The sequence below is a fragment of the Anolis sagrei genome, chromosome Y (assembly GCF_037176765.1).
Source record: "Anolis sagrei isolate rAnoSag1 chromosome Y, rAnoSag1.mat, whole genome shotgun sequence".
NCBI lineage: Eukaryota > Metazoa > Chordata > Lepidosauria > Squamata > Dactyloidae > Anolis > Anolis sagrei.
The window spans coordinates 12,062,476-12,080,639 of NC_090035.1; the positions used below are offsets into that span (position 1 = coordinate 12,062,476).

An 18,164-nucleotide genomic window follows, 5' to 3' on the forward strand; every position below is an offset into this window, starting at 1 on the left:
GAGAACGGAGGGGGTTTTGGAGCAAGATGGTTCTCCAGTTGGGAGAACGGAGGGGGTTTTGGAGCAAGATGGTTCTCCAGTTGGGAGACCGGAGGGGGTTTTGGAGCAAGATGGTTCTCCAGTTGGGAGAACGGAGGGGGTTTTGGAGCAAGATGGTTCTCCAGTTGGGAGACCGGAGGGGGTTTCGGAGATGTTGTTTCTGAGTGTGGGACTAAAACTATTTTGGAAGCCAACAAGCAGGGAAGGGAAGATACCATTAGCTTATCTGAAGAAACATCTGGCTTAGACAGAGATACCAGGCTGTTCCCGAGGAGAAGAAAGGAGATTCCATCTGAACATTAGAAAGAACTTCCAGACTGTGAGAACTGATCAACAGTGGAACTCTCTTCTTGGAGTGTGGTGGAGGCTCCTTCTTTGGAGACTTTTAAACAGAGGCTGGATGGCCATCTGTCGGGGGTGCTTTGAATGCAATTTTCCTGCTTCTTAGCAGAATGGGGTTGGATTGGATGGCCCACTGGATGACTCTATGACAGGAAATTCAGGTGCAAGCAAAGTCATGGGAAGGAGAGAGGCAGATGCAGGCTTCTCAAGATCAAATGAATATGTTCATGTTTTGCAGCCCTTAAATGAGAGAGAGAGCTGTTAGGATTTCAGATCAAGAAGAGATCAAAGAAAACTGCTTTAAGATGTTTTATATGTGGTATTTAATCCCTGAAAAGTTAGCCAAATATAGCAAGGGAAAGATTAGTAATACATGTTGGAAATGTGGGGAAAACACTGGCACCTTTATGCACATGTGGTGGGAGTGTAAGATTATTTTGTATACAAAAAGATGAAAGAAATTCTACAACTTAAATTTGAATTCCGACCCAAATATTTTTTATTGGGAATTATAGATTTCCAAATTGACAGAAATAGTAATAAGATCTTCTTTTACCTTGCTACAGAATAAGTATAGCCCGCTTCTGGAAAGCTAAAGAAACAGCTACAATGAATGGGTGGATTGCGAAGGCATTAGATATCATGAATATGGATCTATTGACCCAAAACATAGCTCTAAACAGAAATATTTTAAACAAAACAAACTGAAACAACTTTATTAATTTCTTTTTAAAAAACAGCAACTACAAAAGTTCATAAAAGTGGAATAAAAGTGAAATCAAGTAGTCCTTAGGGCCAAACATAAGTTATATGTACAGGGACATATACAAGTGGAAAGGAAGTCAGTGTATAGAAATAAGTACTACCACATTAAGCAGTCTGGAAGTAATAGGAATAATATATATTGTATCTATGTTGGTGTGTAGGGAGGGATTAAGATTATTTTTGTTTTGTTTTCCCCCTCTTTCTTCTTTTTTTTCCTTCAAATATTTTACATATAACCTTGTCTAATGTATCTAATGCTGTTGATGTGTGTTGATGTATTTCGTTGGTATTTGTTAATTTTAAAAAAGGATTTCAGATCAAGCAACTTCACTACTGGAGTAGGAAACTCCTGTCTTGTTCCCAGTTCAATCCAAGGCACCGACATTATAGCATTTGGGTGGTTTCCTGCAAATCAAAGGAGACGCTTCCCATCTTCTCCCTTCACACATAAAATGGCACTCACTAATTAATTAACGGTGTCCTTGCAGTCATGCTGGCCACGTGACCTTGGAGGTGTCTACGGACAACACCGGCTCTTCGACTTAGAAATGGAGATGAGCACCACACCCCAGAGTCTGACACGACTGGACTTAATATCAGGGAAAAACCTTTACCTTTACTAATTAATGTAGTTTTAGGTATACAATGGATGTGTCTGCACTATTGAATTAGCATAGTTTGATACCACTTCCATTGTCCCAGCTCTATGCTATGGCATCCTGGACATTAGTAAGGTCTTCAGACGTCTCTGCCCAAGAATGGAAACTACAACTCCTAGGATGCTATAGCAATGAACAATGGAGGTTAAAGTGGTATCAAACTGCATTCATTCTTCAGTGTAGATGTACCTCTTTGCCAGATCGAGCCAACCCAAATCCATGTATTTGTTTGTCTCCCCAGCAACGGGTCCATCTGCGGTGCCATCACTTCCCAGTACCTTCTGGAGAAATCGAGGGTCGTCTTTCAGGTGAGGCGGGTGCTTTACTTGCATTTCCCTAACCATCTTCTTGTAGTGTGTCTTCGAGTCGTTCCAGACATTACGGAGACTCTGTTTTCTTGTCCAAACTTGGAGAGGGTTTTCCTTTGCTTCCCTTGAGGCTGAGAGAGCATGGCCCACCCAAGGTCTCCATTACGTTTCCATGGCAGAGCAAGATCCAAACCCTGGCCTCTCGAGTCTCTTTCAGGCAATGAGTCTGATTAAAATAATAGCAACCAATACACTATATAGCACGATTTTTGTTCCTGGATATCTAAGGTGCAAATATGTGGGACATGGGACCCCAATTCCCCATCATGTGGGATATTAATTTGGCGATGCCTTTCCAACCCCAGATTTGGTGCCGATGATCCTCTCTCTTCTCTTGCCTCTTTCTTAGGCCAAAAACGAACGCAACTACCATATCTTTTATGAGATGCTGGCTGGACTTCCTGCCCAGCAGAAGCGGAAATTTGGCCTCCAGGAGGCAGAAACCTACTACTATCTCAACCAGGTAGGGAGCAATGGCCATGAAGTCAAGGTGCCGTTGGGCAAGTTGGGCAAATCTACATAAACACACACATATATATACAAATACATAACAAGTATATATACCTGACGTTTTTTATTTGGGGGGGGGGGTCCTTGCCCCAAAATGGGCTGGATTATAATTCCTTTTAATTATAATTAGGGGATGTATTGTCGAAGGTTTTCATGGCAGGAATCACTGGGTTGTTGTAGGTTTTTTCGAGCTATATGGCCATGGTCTAGAGGCATTCTCTCCTGACGTTTCGCCTGCATCTATGGCAAGCATCCTCAGGGGATGCTCCCCATAGATGCAGGCGAAACGTCAGGAGAGAATGCCTCTAGACCATGGCCATATAGCCCGAAAAAACGTACAACAACCCAATAATTAGGGGGTGTTTGCCAAGTTTGGTCCAGATCCATCAAGTCATGCAGGAGCCTTTGTAGTACATACAAGCCAACCAATCAAGCAACCAACTAACCAACCAAGAGACATACATACATACTTTGAGATTGGTTGTATACACACACATACACACACATCTATATAAATAAAAATGTAATGTTCGTTTGTGGGGTTAACATAACTCAAAAACCACTGGACGAATTGACGCCAAATTTGGACACAAGACACCTATCAGTCCAGTGAGTGTCCATCACTCATAAAAACACTGAAAAACAAAGCCGAAGAGACTTTAAAGCCAAAAAATAAATAATACATTCACACACATATACACAAACACACATATACACACACAAAGCATATATACACAGACTGGGTCACAGCAATGCATGGCAGGGGACGGCTACTCTATATAAATAAAAATTTAATATTCGTTTGTGGGATTATCATAACTCCAAAACCACTGGACGAATTGACACCAAATGTGGACACAATACACCTGTCAGGCCAACGAGTGAACATCACTCATAAAAACACTGATAAACACAACAGAAGATACTTTAAAAGCCAAAAAACAAAACTTACAACACATGCGCATAACCATATATATGTGTCTATATGTGTATGTGTGTGTATATATATATGTGTGTGCAAACACATATACACATATACAAGTATATATATACACACATATGCACACACAAAACATATACACAGACTGGGCCACAGCAACATGTGGCAGGGGATGGCTATTGTATAGTAAAATTAAGTGAAATTATAGTGAAATTAAGTATGTATGCATCTTCCAAGGTGGGTCCCATATCCAGAGAGCCATATGACCCCCACTGATGATGCGTCTGGATTGAATTTAGTACACATACTCATCACAGCAGACTTAAAATACTGGTCAAGTATTTGGGAGGGAGGGACTAACATAGGATGGTGAGAGTTGTAGTCCATCTACATCTGGAAAGCGATTTGAATCCTAATGATGATTGATCTGGACCAAACTTGGCACACATTCTCATCATGACCCAACTTAAAATACTGGCTGTGTTTGGAGAAGTTACAGGGGATGATGGGAGTTGTAGTCCACTCACATCTAGAAAGCCATATGGAGAGCCACATGCATTTTGAATGGGACCATTTATAAAATCCAAGACCAAATAATGACTATTCCTAATAGTTATAATTACAAAATACCTAACCTGGGCAATGCCAGGTACCTAAGCTAGTGTATATGTATATGTATATGTGTAGGAGTCCCCGGTGGCGCAGTGGTTTAAAGCGCTGAGCTGCTGAACTTGCTGATCGAAAGGTTGCAGGTTCAAATCTGGGGAGTGGCGTGAGCTCCCACTGTTAGCCCCAGCTTCTGCCAACCTAGCAATTCGAAAACATGCATATGTGAGTAGATCAATAGGTACTGCTCCGGCGGGAAGGTAACGATGCTCCATGCAGTCATGCTGGCCACATGACCTCGGAGGTGTCTATGGACAACGCTGGCTCTTCAGCTTCGGACACGACTGGACATAATGTCAGGGGAAAACCTTTACCTATGTATATGTATATCCCTGCCGTCCTCTTTGATCTCTTTCCCAGGGAGGAAACTGTGAGATTCCTGGCAAAATGGACCTGGAGGACTTCCACCGCCTCCTTGATGCCTTGGAGATCCTGAACTTCACTCCTCAAGACCAGGAGAGCATCTTCCGGATCCTGTCCTCCATCCTTCACCTGGGGAACGTCTACTTTGAAAAATACGAGGTGAGCGCAGACCCTGGGGGAAAGTTCACCTTTCCAGAGTCAACCTGGAGCCTATGATTTGCAGGGATTCTGGGATTTGTAGTCCAAAGAGGAATATCATTGTGTAAATGTGCTGCAGGATGTCCTGCAAAGACAAAATTATGCCGCTTAATAAACTTTTTCCATGTTTTTGTTGTAGGAAATGACATTTATAACCCAGGAACATGAATCGTATTACATAATGTAATGCCACTCTTGAATTTGTTGCTTTGCAGACTGACTTCCAGGAAGTGGCCTCGGTTGTCAGTGCGAGGGAAATCCGTGTTGTGGCCGAACTCTTGCAAATCTCTCCCGAAGGATTGCAACGGTCCATCACCTACAAAGTGACGGTAAGAGGAGGAGGAGTAGACCTCGGGATCCAGCCAATGGGACGCTTTTTTGTGTCAGGAGCAACTTGAAAAACTGCAAGTCACTTCTGGTGTGAGAGAATTGGCCGTCTGCAAGGACGTTGCCCAGGGGACACCCAGATGTTTGAAGTTTTACCATCCTTGTGGAAGGTTTTTCTCATATCCCCACATGGGGAGCTGGAGCTGACAGAGGGAGCTCACCCGCACTCTCCCTGGATTCGAACCTCCAACCTGTCAGTCTTCAGCCCTGCCGGCACAAGGGTTTAACCCATTACACCACCAAATCTCACCACGGGAGATTTGGAGAGGCAAGAAAAACAGTTTCTTCATAGCTGACCTGTGGAACTCTCTGCCACAAGACGGAGGCTGCTAACTTTAAAACATTTCTTTTTTCCTTCCCTTTGCTTTCTCCATAGGAGACCATGAGGGAGAAGATTTTCACCCCACTCACTGTCGAGAGTGCGGTCGATGCCAGGTAAAAAAGGGGACGATGGGAGTTGGGGTCCTTGGGCAACTTGGGCAACTTGGGAAACATAGGTTTCTTATGTGTCAAGGAGACATGTGCCTTGATATAAATGGCATCAACCTGTTCTGGATGTTCATGATTTTTTCTGCATTTTGAGATATTTTGCGCAGAAAATTCGCTTGCAACAAAAACAATTGGTTCCTGGCACAAAGTGATATATAGGCGTTCATAGCTGGAATCACTGGGTTGTAGGTTTTTTCGGGCTATATAGCCATGTTCTAGAGGCATTTTCTCCTGACGTTTCGCCTGCATCTATGGCAAGCATCCTCAGAGGTAGTGAGGTCTGTTGGAACTAGGAAAAAGGGTTTATATATCTGTGGAATGACCAGGGCAGGGCAAAGAACTCTTGTCTGTTGGAGCTAGGTGTGAATGTTTCAACTGATCTCCTTGATTAGCATGTAATGGTCTGGCAGTGCCTGGGGCAATCTTTTGTTGAGAGGTGATTAGATGTGCCTGATCGTTTCCCCTCTGTTGTTTTGCTGTTGTAATTTTAGAGGGTTTTTAAAATACTGGTAGCCAGAACAAAATCAGGCACATCTAATCAGCTCTCAACAAAAGATTGCCCCAGGCACTGCCAGGCCATCACATGCTAATCAAGGTGGTCAGTTAAAACATTCACACCTAGCTCCAACAGACAAGAGTTCTTTGCCCCACCCTGGTCATTCCACAGATATATAAACCCCTTTTCCTAGTTCCAATAAACCTCACCACCTCTGAGGATGCTTGCCATAGATGCAGGCGAAAAGTCAGGAGAAAATGCCTCTAGAACATGGCTATATAGCCCGAAAAAACCTACAACAACCCACAAAGTGATATGTTCTCTATGCAAAACAGAGTACTCTTCAATGCCGAAAGTGTGCTTTGTGTACTGAGTTCAACTTGTTACACAATGTGAGTTTGTGCAAAATCACCCAACATGCGAAAAATTGATACAAATTGCATGAACTTGTTGGAGATTTTCATGATTTTTTTCGACATTTCAGGACATTTTGAGCAGGAAAATTCACTTGCATCCCCCTCTCCAAATTGGTCCCCAGCACAAAATACTATGTTTTCTATGCAAAATGTGCAGCACTCGTTGATGCCAACACTGTGTTTTGTGCACCAAGTTCAGCTTGTTACACAATGACATTTTTTGTGCAGAATTGACCGAAATGCGAAAAATTGTACAATAATTCAACATGATCCCTACTGATTTGGAGACAAATAGTTGGGAACGGATTCCTTCTTGCTGTTTGGAATGAGCTAAGAAAAGAGTTTCACTTTGTAATTGTGGTGTTTTGTGGGTTTTCCTCCCTTCCCAGAGACGCCATCGCGAAGATTTTATATTCGCTCCTCTTCAACTGGCTGACGGACCGCATCAATAAGCTCATCTTCCCTCGGCAAGAAACCCTCTCCATCTCGGTCTTGGATATCTATGGATTTGAGGTGCGATCTTGATCCAGGGTGCATCTACATTGGAGCATAAATGCAGTTTGATACCACTTGTATTGCCATAATTTAATGCTATGGTATCCTGGGATATGAAGTTTGGGGGGCTCTTGGGCCTTCTAAGCCCAAGGGTACGGAGAGCTTGCAAAACTACAATTCCCAAGTTTCCATCACATTGAGCTCTTCGTTTGCTACTCCATGTTTCCCTCCTTATTTTTTGAACAGGATCTCGGTTTCAACAGCTTTGAGCAACTCTGCATCAACTACGCCAATGAATACCTCCAGTTCTTCTTCAACAGGATTGTCTTCAAGGAGGAGCAGGTGAGAACCAGATCTGTCCTGACCCCTCCAAAATGGGAGAGACTTGGATTTTAGCTGAATATACTTGCATTTGTTTGTGGATTTTGCTTTGTTTATGTCCTCATTTTGTTTTGGTGTTGGTGCCATTTTTTCTCCGCAGCTAGGAAAGTTTCTACAAACCTCTCTCCTGTGTCCTGAATCTGAGCCCTAAATTAACAAAATGAATTTCAACAGAGACTGTCACTCGGGCAAAGTCTTTCATGGCCGGAATCACTGGGTCGCTGTGAATTTTCCGGGCTGTCTGGCCATGTTCCAGAGCTTCTCTCCTAATGTTTGTTTATTTATTTATTCAGCCAGAAGCAACTCAAGGCAGTTCACAGTCGGCAGCGATTTGATGCCATAACAATTATATAAATACAGCTAAAATAATTATAAAAACCATTGTTGTTGTTGTTCATTCGTTCAGTCGTCTCCGACTCTTCGTGACCTCATGGACCAGCCCACGCCAGAGCTCCCTGTCGGCCGTCACCACCCCCAGCTCCCTCAAGGTCAGTCCAGTCACTTCAAGGATGCCATCCATCCACCTTGCCCTTGGTCGGCCCCTCTTCCTTTTGCCTTCCACTTTCCCCAGAATAATTGTCTCCTCTAGGCTTTCCTGTCTCCTCATGATGTGGCCAAAGTACTTCAACTTTGTCTCTAGTCTCCTTCCCTCCAATGAGCAGCCGGGCTTTATTTCCTGGAGGATGGACTGGTTGGATCTTCTCACAGTCCAAGGCACTCTCAGCACTTTCCTCCAACACCACAGCTCAAAAGCATCGATCTTCCTTCGCTCAGCCTTCCCTAAGGTCCAGCTCTCACATCCGTAGGTGACTACAGGGAATACCATGGCTTTGACTAGGCGGATCTTTGTTGCCAGTCTGATGTCTCTACTCTTTACTATTTTATTGAGACTGGACATTGCTCTCCTCCCAAGAAGGAAGCGTCTCCTGATTTCCTGGCCACAGTCTGCATCTGCAGTCATCTTTGCGCCTAGAAATACAAAGTCTGTCACAGCCTCCACATTTTCTCCCTCTATTTTCCAGTTGTCAGTCATTCTTGTTGTCATAATCTTGGTTTTTTTGATGTTTAGCTGCAACCCGGCTTTTGCGCTTTCTTCTTTCACCTTGATTAGAAGGCTCCTCAGCTCCTCCTCGCTTTCGGCCATCAGAGTGGTGTCATCTGCATATCTGAGGTTGTTAATGTTTCTTCCAGCAATTTTCACCCCAGCTTTGCATTCATCCAGCCCCGCACATCCTCGCATGATGTGTTCTGCATACAAGTTAAAAAGGTTGGGTGAGAGGATGCAGCCTTGCCGGACGCTTTTCCCAATCTTGAACCAGTCTGTTGTTCCGTGGTCAGTTCTGACTGTTGCAACTGGTCCTTGTACAAATTCCTCACCATAAAAACATTTAAAATGTTGTATAAAAACAATACAGCCTGTAAAATCAAAATCCTCGACATCTCTTTACTAAAATCTTTGTCCAATTGCATCGTCGGTTGTTCCATATATTCACTTTCATCTAATTATGCTCCATTATTGAAAGCTTGCTCGAAGAGCCAGGTCTTAACCTTTTTTGCAGAATGTCAGAAGGGAGGGAGTCAATGTTATATCCCTGGAAAGGACGTTCCGATAGCCAAGGGGCCACCACTGAGAAGGCCCTGTCTCTTGTCCCCGCCAAACGCATCTGCAAGGAACGCGGGATTGAGAGCAGGGTCTCCCCAGGTGATCTTAAGGTCCTAGATCAGTGATGGACAAGCTTTTGCGGTTGGTGTGTCAAAATTCGCCAAAAACCTGGGATGTCACTTCAAGAAAAAAATGGCAATATTTATAGTTTAAATAAGAAGAATGTATAATCCATGCTGAGTTATAGAGTGAACGATGCTCAAATGTGCAGGTGTTAAATTTGTAGAGCCTTTTACAAATTTAAGGATGGAATTGGTTTGGCTCTTATAAGGTGTACTTCTCTGTGTCTGCGTGTCATCAAAAATAGCCATGCGTGTCAGTGCTGACACGAGTGTCATAGGTTCACCATCACGGTCCTAGATGGTTCATATGGAGAAATATGTTCAGATAGGTAAGCTGGACCGGAACCGTTTAGGGCTTCGCCCACATCTATAGCAGGCATCCTCAGAGATTGTGAGGTCTACAAATCAGCCTGAGGAGCAGCTTAGGGGGATACATATAATTAGCTTGTAGAATAGAAGGTTGGGAGGGGAACATGATAAATATTGGAAAGGAGGTCTCAAGGTTGTTTTCTGTTGCTCTGGTGACTGGAACCCACTGGAGCCATGGATTCAAATTACAGGGGGGAAAGATTCCGCCTAAACATTAGGAAGATCTAGATCTAGGGAAGTCATGCTCCCCATGTTCTATTCCGCTTTGGTTAGACCACACCTGGAATATTGTGTCCAATTCTGGGCACCACAATTCAAGAGAGATATTGACAAGCTGGAATGTGTCCAGAGGAGGGCGACTAAAATGATCAAGAGTCTGGAGAACAAGGCCTACGAGGAGCGGCTTAGGAAACTGGGCATGTTTAGCCTGAAGAAGAGAAGGCTGAGAGGAGATATGATAGCCATGTATAAATATGTGAGAGGAAGCCACAGGGAGGAGGGAGCAAGCTTGTTTTCTGCTTCCCTGGAGACTAGGACGCAATGGAACAATGGCTTCAAACTACAAGAGAGGAGATTTCATCTGAACATGAGGAAGAACTTCCTGACTGTGAAAGCCGTTCAGCAGTGGAACTCTCTGCCCCAGAGTGTGGCGGAGGCTCCTTCTTTGGAAGCTTTTAAACAGAGGCTGGATGGCCATCTGTCAGGGGTGATTTGAATGCAATATTCCTGCTTCTTGGCAGAATGGGGTTGGACTGGATGGCCCAGGAGGTCTCTTCCAACTTTTTGATTCTATGATTCTAAGAAGGGTGGTTTGAAAGTCTAATCTGCTACTGCCATGGAGTCTCCTTCTCCAGAGGTTTTTAAGCCGAATCTGGATGGGCTTGGATTGTGCCTTCCTGCCTGGCAGAAAGGGGTTGGACTGGATAGCCTTAGGGGATCCCTTTCAGTGCTAAGATTCCATGATCCAATCCCCCTGTGTTTTGCCTGCAGGAGGAATATATCCGTGAGCACCTGGAGTGGAGAGAGATCCTCTTCAACGACAACCAGCCCTGCATCGATCTCATCGCTCAGAAGCCGTATGGGATTTTGAAGATACTGGACGACCAAAGCAGTTTCCCTCAGGTGGCTCTTCTGGGGCAGGCAGCTTGTTTGCACACTTTGTCCCCATCTACACTGCTAATAAAATCCATATTATCTGCTTTGAACTGGATTATATGCAGTGTGGACTCATATAATCCAGTTCAAGGCAGATAATGTGGTATATCTGTTTTGATAATCAGATTATATGGCAGTGTAGAAGGAGCCTTATATCAGTGCAATCTGCTGGCCAACTTGCTTCTTATCATTCAATTAACTCACTTCCGACACAGTTGTTTACTATGCTGTTTTATGTTGTTGATTTTGCTATTTTATATTTTGTTATTGTGTGTTTATTATGTTGTATTGTTTTGGGCTTGGCCTCATGTTAGCCGCCCCGAGTCCTCTTTGGGGAGATGGCGATGGGTTATAAATAAAGTATATTATTATTATTATTATTATTATTATTATTATTATTATTATTTCTGCTTCAGAGTGGTCCCTGATCAAAGTGGTCCCTGGTCAAAAAAAAAGGTTGGGAACCATTTTGTTGATTGTAAATTGCATTGACTGCATTATTGAATTTTTCTCCCATGTCCAATTCTTGTATTAATATCTTAAAGAAATCCCAATTCAAATTATCAAACGCTTTTTCGGCGTCTATTGATAAAACCACTGCATTAGAAGTAATTTCTGAGAGCTGTCTAACAGTAGAGTTTTCTGCCTCGGAATCCGGTGGAAACTCCTTCCTTGGAGGCTTTTCATCAGACGGTGGATGGCCATCTATCGGGGGAGCTTTGATTGTGCATTTCCTGCATGGCAGGGGGTTGGACTAGATGGCCCATGTGGTCTCTTACAATTCTGTTATTCTCTGAGTCTATGACCTGGGTCTTCCTTCCTTTCTCCCTCCTTCCAGGCAACGGACCACACTTTTCTCCAGAAGTGTCACTACCACCATGGCTCCAACATACTCTATTCCAAGCCAAAGATGCCCCTTCCAGAGTTCTCCATCCGGCACTATGCAGGAAAGGTCACCTACCAGGTGAGGACCTGGGTATTTGGGGAGGGATAGACCTCACGGAGGAGGCCTGGTGTCTGTCACTTTGTAGGAACAGAGTCAGATGGCATTGGTCCCTACTTTGACTTGGAAGTCAAGGAGGAGATGCTGAGAAGGTACCCTTGGATTATTTGATATTGGTAGAACATATGGGTCACATCATGCTATAGATGAGGCATAGGCCAACTTTGGCTCTCCAGGTGTTTTGGACTTCAACTCTCACAATTCCTAACAGCCGGTAGGCTGTTAGGAATTGTGGGAGTTGAAGTCCAAAACACCTGAAGGGCCAAAGTTGGTCCATACCTGCTATAGGACCTTGTTTTAGCCATTCAGGAAATGACCATCGTTTAGGCATTTTTCGTGGTCTGCCTTAAGATATTCCTGATTCTTCCTGTTTACTATCAAGACTCAATGGTCACTTTTGGCAGAAGCCATTCATTTCAATAGGGTTACTATCATCCATGATAAGTTCAAGAAGGTATCCCCGATGGATTAGGAAGTTTTACTGTCTATGACTGTATCTGAGTGTTCAAAACCAATTAATACAATATAGCAGTTACTAGGTTGCCCCTAGATTATTTTTTGTGGGGTACACCAGACTAACATGACTTCCATCCTGAAAACGCAATCAAAATACACAGTGTCAGGTTGAGAAGCTGCAATTCCCCATCCGACCTGTAACGGGGTGGCGCTAGAGAGCAACCTTAGTCAGGTGACCCCTTTTGGTTTGCGGCAGTATGTGGAGTTACTATATTGTATTTTTGGTACATAACATAGGTCTGGCCTTTCTCATCCCTTCCTTCTCGGCAGGTCCATAAATTCCTGGACAAAAACTATGACCAGGTTCGCCAAGACGTCCTGGACCTTTTCGTCAACAGCAAAACCAAAGTAGGTCCACGCTTTGTTGGATTTCCAAACTACAGTGTCCCAGGATCCTGGTGCATTGAGCCGTGGCAGATAAGAATGACCTCAAACTGTATTCAATCTACAGTGTAGATACAGACAGTCCCCGAGTTACAAACATCTGACTTACAAATGACCCATAGTTAAGAATGGGGGTGAGACAACAGGAAGTGAGAGAAGTCTGCCTCTTGGAAGGGCATCAAAATAAATGTCAGAGGGATGTTATCCCTTCGCTATGCTATCCAAAGCATGGATAGATAGATAGATAGATAGATAGATAGATAGATAGATAGATAGATAGGCCGGGCTTTAGCACAGCAGGTTAATCACCAAGCTGAAATAAATCTTCCCAACCACAAGTTCGAAGCCTGGGCCAGGGTGAGCTCCTGACCTTTAGCCCGGCTTCTGCCTACCTAGCAATTTGTAAACAAATGTGAGTAGATAAATAGAAACCGCATTTAAAGCGAGGAGGTATTTAGGCATGGTGTTTCATTGCCAACCTTCAGGTTGTCAGTTTGAAGCCCAGGTCAGGGTGAGCTCCTGACCTTTAGCCCAGCTTCTGCCTACCTAGAAGATTGAAAACAAATGTGAGGAGACAGGCCCGTAGCCAGGATTTCATTTCGAGGGGGGGGCTAAATTTGGGGGGGATCGGGGGGGCTGAGTTTCGGGGGGGCTGAGTCTGAGTGAAAGAGGGTCTAGCCTAGCAAACCTTTTGTATCATTACCCCAATACCCCCATGCATATGGGATATATTGGGTATGGTGATCAGATCATGATATGAATAAACAAAACAGTTTAAATAATGCACCAGTAAGGCCTTTTCGCGAACCACCATGAGAATTTCGGGGGGGGGGGCTGAAGCCCCTCAAGCCCCCCCCCCCCCCCCCCCGCTACAGGAGATAAATAGGAACCACATTGAAGTGAGGAGGTATTTAGGCATGGTGCTTCGATCAGAAAAAGGAGGAAGCTTACAAACAAAGAAAGCTCTTCAGGGAAATAGAGCAACAGTACCCCCCGGTGGCCAGAACTGAGCACAGCCTCCAAAGATATAATTCTATCTGTTATCTGTCTAGGAACCCCCAGTGGTGCAGTGGGTTAAACCACTGAGCTGCTGAACTTGCTTACCGAAAGGTTGCAGGTTCGAATCCGGGGAGAGTCATGAGCTCCCGCTGTTAGCCCCAGCTTCTGCCAACCTAGCAGTTCAAAAACATGCAAATGTGAGTAGATCAATAGTTACTGCTCTGGTGGGAAGATAACGGTGCTCCATGCAGTCATGCCACAACCTTGGAGATGTCTATGGGCAACGCTAGCTATTCAACTTAGAAATGGAGATGAGCACCAACCCCCAGAGTCATACACATTTTGTGTTAGAAGAGAGATGTGAGTGTCTGGGCTCCATGGGGGGTATCTGGCTTTCCTTTAACCTGTACTTTGCCCCTCCTTGGCTTAGATGGTGGCCAACCTGTTCTTCAGCCATGCTCAAGTGGTGGCCCAACAAAAGACCATCATGGGAAGGAACAGCACCGGAAGAAGGAAATACAAGCCCCAGACGGTGGCGGCCAAGTTCCAGCAATCGCTTTTGGACCTGGTTGATAAAATGGAGAGGTGTGTGTCTATGTTGGGATGGAAAGAATATCTGCAAAGTACATCATTTTGACAGTGTTTCTGACAAGCTGGGATAGGTGTGCGATTTATAGTTTTTCTTCCAATCTGTCACGATGCCAGGACACTGCCGTTACTCAGGCAGAGGTGAATCAAACAATCACCCAGTTTGTATCAAACTGGCACTTACTTTCTGGCTGTTTTAATAGTCCAAAACATAAAGATAGTACTCAGCCACAGAATATAAAACAAAACTGACAGCAAACACTGTTGAAGGTTCAAGATAACACTGTAGTCAAAAGGTCCAGTCCAGTAGTATAATGCCAATAATTCAATGACCAAAGTCCAGGGATCAAGGGTCTATTCCGTAGTCATAAGCCAGCCCAGAGATTCAAAGTTCCAGGGTTCCAAGAGAACAGGGGACAGCTCAGGAGACCGAAAATCCACAAACCTGGGGGAAACCAGCAGCACCTACCACCAAAATAAGACAATTACTTTTCTCCCAAAGCTAGCTCCTTATATCCAGAAACATCCAGCTGTAACCTATCTCTTGCATACCTCCACCTTTAATTGCTTTCACCCATGAACTCTTACTTACAGATTACTCAACCCTTTAGAACAGTGGTTCTCAACCTGTGGGTCCCCAGATGTTTTGGCCTTCAACTCTCAGAAATCCTAACAGCTGGTAAACTGGCTGGGATTTATGGGAGTTGTAGGCCAAAACACCTGGGGACCCACAGGTTGAGAACCACTGCTTTAGAACGAAGACTTAAATTAACCCTTCCACCACCAACTACTAGTCCTACCACCACCAACCACCATCAACTGCAGAACATGATACATGACACAATCACACCCTCCCTAGATACGATGGTCTATATACAAAATATACACACTGATCAGAATCCCCTGATTCCCTATCAGTCAGCGGCATATTCAACAATATATTCACGACAAGCAACAGGTAAGAGACGTACGGCACAATGGCAAGACAAGAAGAATCTTGGCAAGAGAAAAAACACACACTTCCTGCCCTCTTTTATGCCCACTATTTGCTCGTTATTGGCCAGGGACAAAAGTGAATGGTGCAACCCTCATCATGAATGTCACATGTTCATGACTCAGCTTTTTCCAGTCTAAATTACACAACACTACATCCTTAATCATGCAGCAGGTGTGTGACCACATGTCCATTAGAATTGTATTTTTACACTAATTTAAAGTAATGGGGTTACAGTCAATGCATTCCTGTCTAACACTCCATTATCTATCTAACGGTTTCCAGTTCTCTCAAGTCCCAGTTTGGGGAGGAAGGTGAGGATTCTTTAATCCCAATAAATCAACAATTTTTCTCATTTCTCCGCAGGTGTAACCCTTTCTTCGTCCGCTGCCTCAAGCCCAACGATAAAAAGGTACTGCTTTTTCACACCATTGTCTTGGCAATAACAATTCTAAATGGGGTTTCCAGCAAATGAAGTAAGCTGAGGATGAAGGAAGGCGAGGGAAGAGAATCTGGGTTCTTGTAGGTTTTTTCGGGCTATAAGGCCATGTTCTAGAGGCATTTCTCCTGACGTTTCGCCTGCATCTATGGCAAGCATCCTCAGAGGTAGTGAGGTCTGTTGGAAATAGGAAAATGGGTTTATATATCTGTGGAATGACCAGGGTGGGGCAAAGAGCTCTCTGCTGGAGCTAGGTGTGAATGTTTCAGCTGACCACCTTCATTAGCATTTGAAGGCCTGCCTGAGCCTGGGAAAATGTTCTGTTGAGAGGTGTTAAGATGTGCCTGGTTGTTTCCTCTCTGCTGTTTTGCTGTTGTAATTTTAGAGTTTTTTAATACTGATAGCCAGATTTTGTTCATTTTCATGGTCTCTTCCTTTCTGTTGAAATTGTCCACATGCTTGTGGATTTCAATGGCTTCTCTGTGTAGTCTGACATGGTGGTTGTTGGTGTGGTCCAGCATTTCTGTGTTCTCAAATAATATGCTGGGTCCAGGCTGGTTCATCAGGTGCTCTGCTATGGCTGACTTCTCTGCTATGGCTGGACCACACCAACAACCACCATGTCAGACTACACAAAGAAGCCATTGAAATCCACAAGCATGTGGACCATTTCAACAGAAAGGAGGAGACCATGAAAATGAACAAAATCTGGCTATCAGTATTAAAAAAACTCTAAAATTACAACAGCAAAACAGCAGAGAGGAAACAACCAGGCACATCTTAACACCTCTCAACAGAACATTTTCCCAGGCTCAGGCAGGCCTTCAAATGCTAATGAAGGTGGTCAGTTGAAACATTCACACCTAGCTTCAGCAGAGAGCTCTTTGCCCCACCCCGGTCATTCCACAGATATATAAACCCATTTTCCTATTTCCAACAGACCTCACTACCTCTGAGGATGCTTGCCATAGATGCAGGCGAAACGTCAGGAGAAATGCCTCTAGAACAGCGGTTCTTAACCTGGGGGTCGCGACCCCTGGGGGGGGTCGTTAGGCCATTTTCTTGGGGTGCCTTGGCTGGCCCCCGCCCCCTCCAAAATGGCTACCGAATCCCGGAGCCAGCCACATGGAACTCCTGGAAGGCTCCTCCTCTTGCTCTTCTCACAGAAATGTGGGTAGTCAGGAGGAGGAGCTTTGGAGGCAAAGGAACGGGGGGGGGGGGGGAAGAAGACTCACCCTTTGTTTAGGCCACAATGTGAGTAAAACTCTTCATGCCGTCCTCATGCCTAGCCATCAGTCTATGACGGGGTGGGGGGGGGAGGGAATTCTCTGTGCCATGTTTGATTGCATTGCATGGCTGCATGAGGTCAGAATGCTTTTGGATGAGAGAGGACTATATATCCCAGCAGTTTCCAAAATGCCAAGGTCTATGTACCACAGTCCTCTCCAGTATTTTCTGTTCACCATGGGAATTCTCTCTGCCAAGTTTGAGTGCATTGCATGGCTGCATGAGGTCAGAATGCTTTTGGATGGGAGAGGACTATATATCGCAGCAGCTCCAAAATGCCAATGTCTATGTACCACAGTCCTCTCCAGTATTTTCTGTTCACCATGGGAATTCTCTGTGCCAAGTTTGAGTGCATTGCATGGCTGCATGAGTTCACAATGCTTTTGGATGTGAGAGGACTATATATCCCAGCAGCTCCAAAATGCCAAGGTACCCCAATCCTCTCCAGTAATTTCTGTTGGTTATGGGAGTTCTGTATGCCAAGCTTCTTCAATTCCATTTTTGTTGGAGTTCAGAATAACCTTTTTTTGGCTGAGGAACTATAAATCCCAGCAACTACAACACCCAAATGTCAAGATCCATTTCCCCCAAATTCCACCATTTTTCAAATTTGGGCGTATTGAGTATTTATGCCAAGTTTGGTCCAGATCCATAGTCATTTGGGTTCTCAGTGCTTTCCGGATTTAGGTTCTCAGTGCTTTCCCATAAATCACTGTCAACTCCTCCCAAACTCCTCTAGTATTTTCTGTTGGTTATGGGAGTTCTATGTGCCAAGTTTGGTCCAGGTCTGTAATTCGCAGGGGATCTCAGTGGTCTGCGGAAGTCAGAGCTGAATTGGTTGAAGGTACCGCAAATCCCATAATCAATTATCCATACTCCCCTAAACATATTGTTTTTGTGATTAATCACTATGCTTTAATTATGTTCAATTTGTAACAATGAAAATACATCCTGCATATTAGATATTTGCATTAGAATTCATAAGAGTAGCAAAATTATTTCGGAAGTAGCAACGAAAATATGGTTGGGGGTCACCACAACACGAGGAACTTTATTTGGGGGTCACTGCATTAGAAAGGTTGAGAACCACTGCTCTAGAACATGGCCCTATAGCACGAAAAAACCCACAAGAACCTAGTGATTCCAGCCATGAAAGCCTTCGACAATACAGAGAATCTGGGTGTTTTTAAA

The 18,164-nt window shown here is 44.2% G+C and overlaps 1 protein-coding gene across 1 annotated transcript in view; it reads left to right on the top strand.

The window, feature by feature from the left end:
* The window catches only part of LOC132781563 (unconventional myosin-XV), an 89,910-nt gene that overhangs the window by 18,115 nt on the left and 53,631 nt on the right, over positions 1–18,164 (top strand). The window contains exons 10-21 of the mRNA XM_067461743.1: positions 2,047–2,113; positions 2,523–2,636; positions 4,650–4,811; positions 5,066–5,179; positions 5,614–5,672; positions 7,028–7,151; positions 7,380–7,475; positions 10,599–10,730; positions 11,602–11,727; positions 12,553–12,630; positions 14,096–14,250; positions 15,614–15,659. Of these exons, the coding sequence (XP_067317844.1) occupies positions 2,047–2,113; positions 2,523–2,636; positions 4,650–4,811; positions 5,066–5,179; positions 5,614–5,672; positions 7,028–7,151; positions 7,380–7,475; positions 10,599–10,730; positions 11,602–11,727; positions 12,553–12,630; positions 14,096–14,250; positions 15,614–15,659 (1,273 nt within the window). The remainder of the gene's footprint in view (positions 1–2,046; positions 2,114–2,522; positions 2,637–4,649; positions 4,812–5,065; positions 5,180–5,613; positions 5,673–7,027; positions 7,152–7,379; positions 7,476–10,598; positions 10,731–11,601; positions 11,728–12,552; positions 12,631–14,095; positions 14,251–15,613; positions 15,660–18,164) is intronic.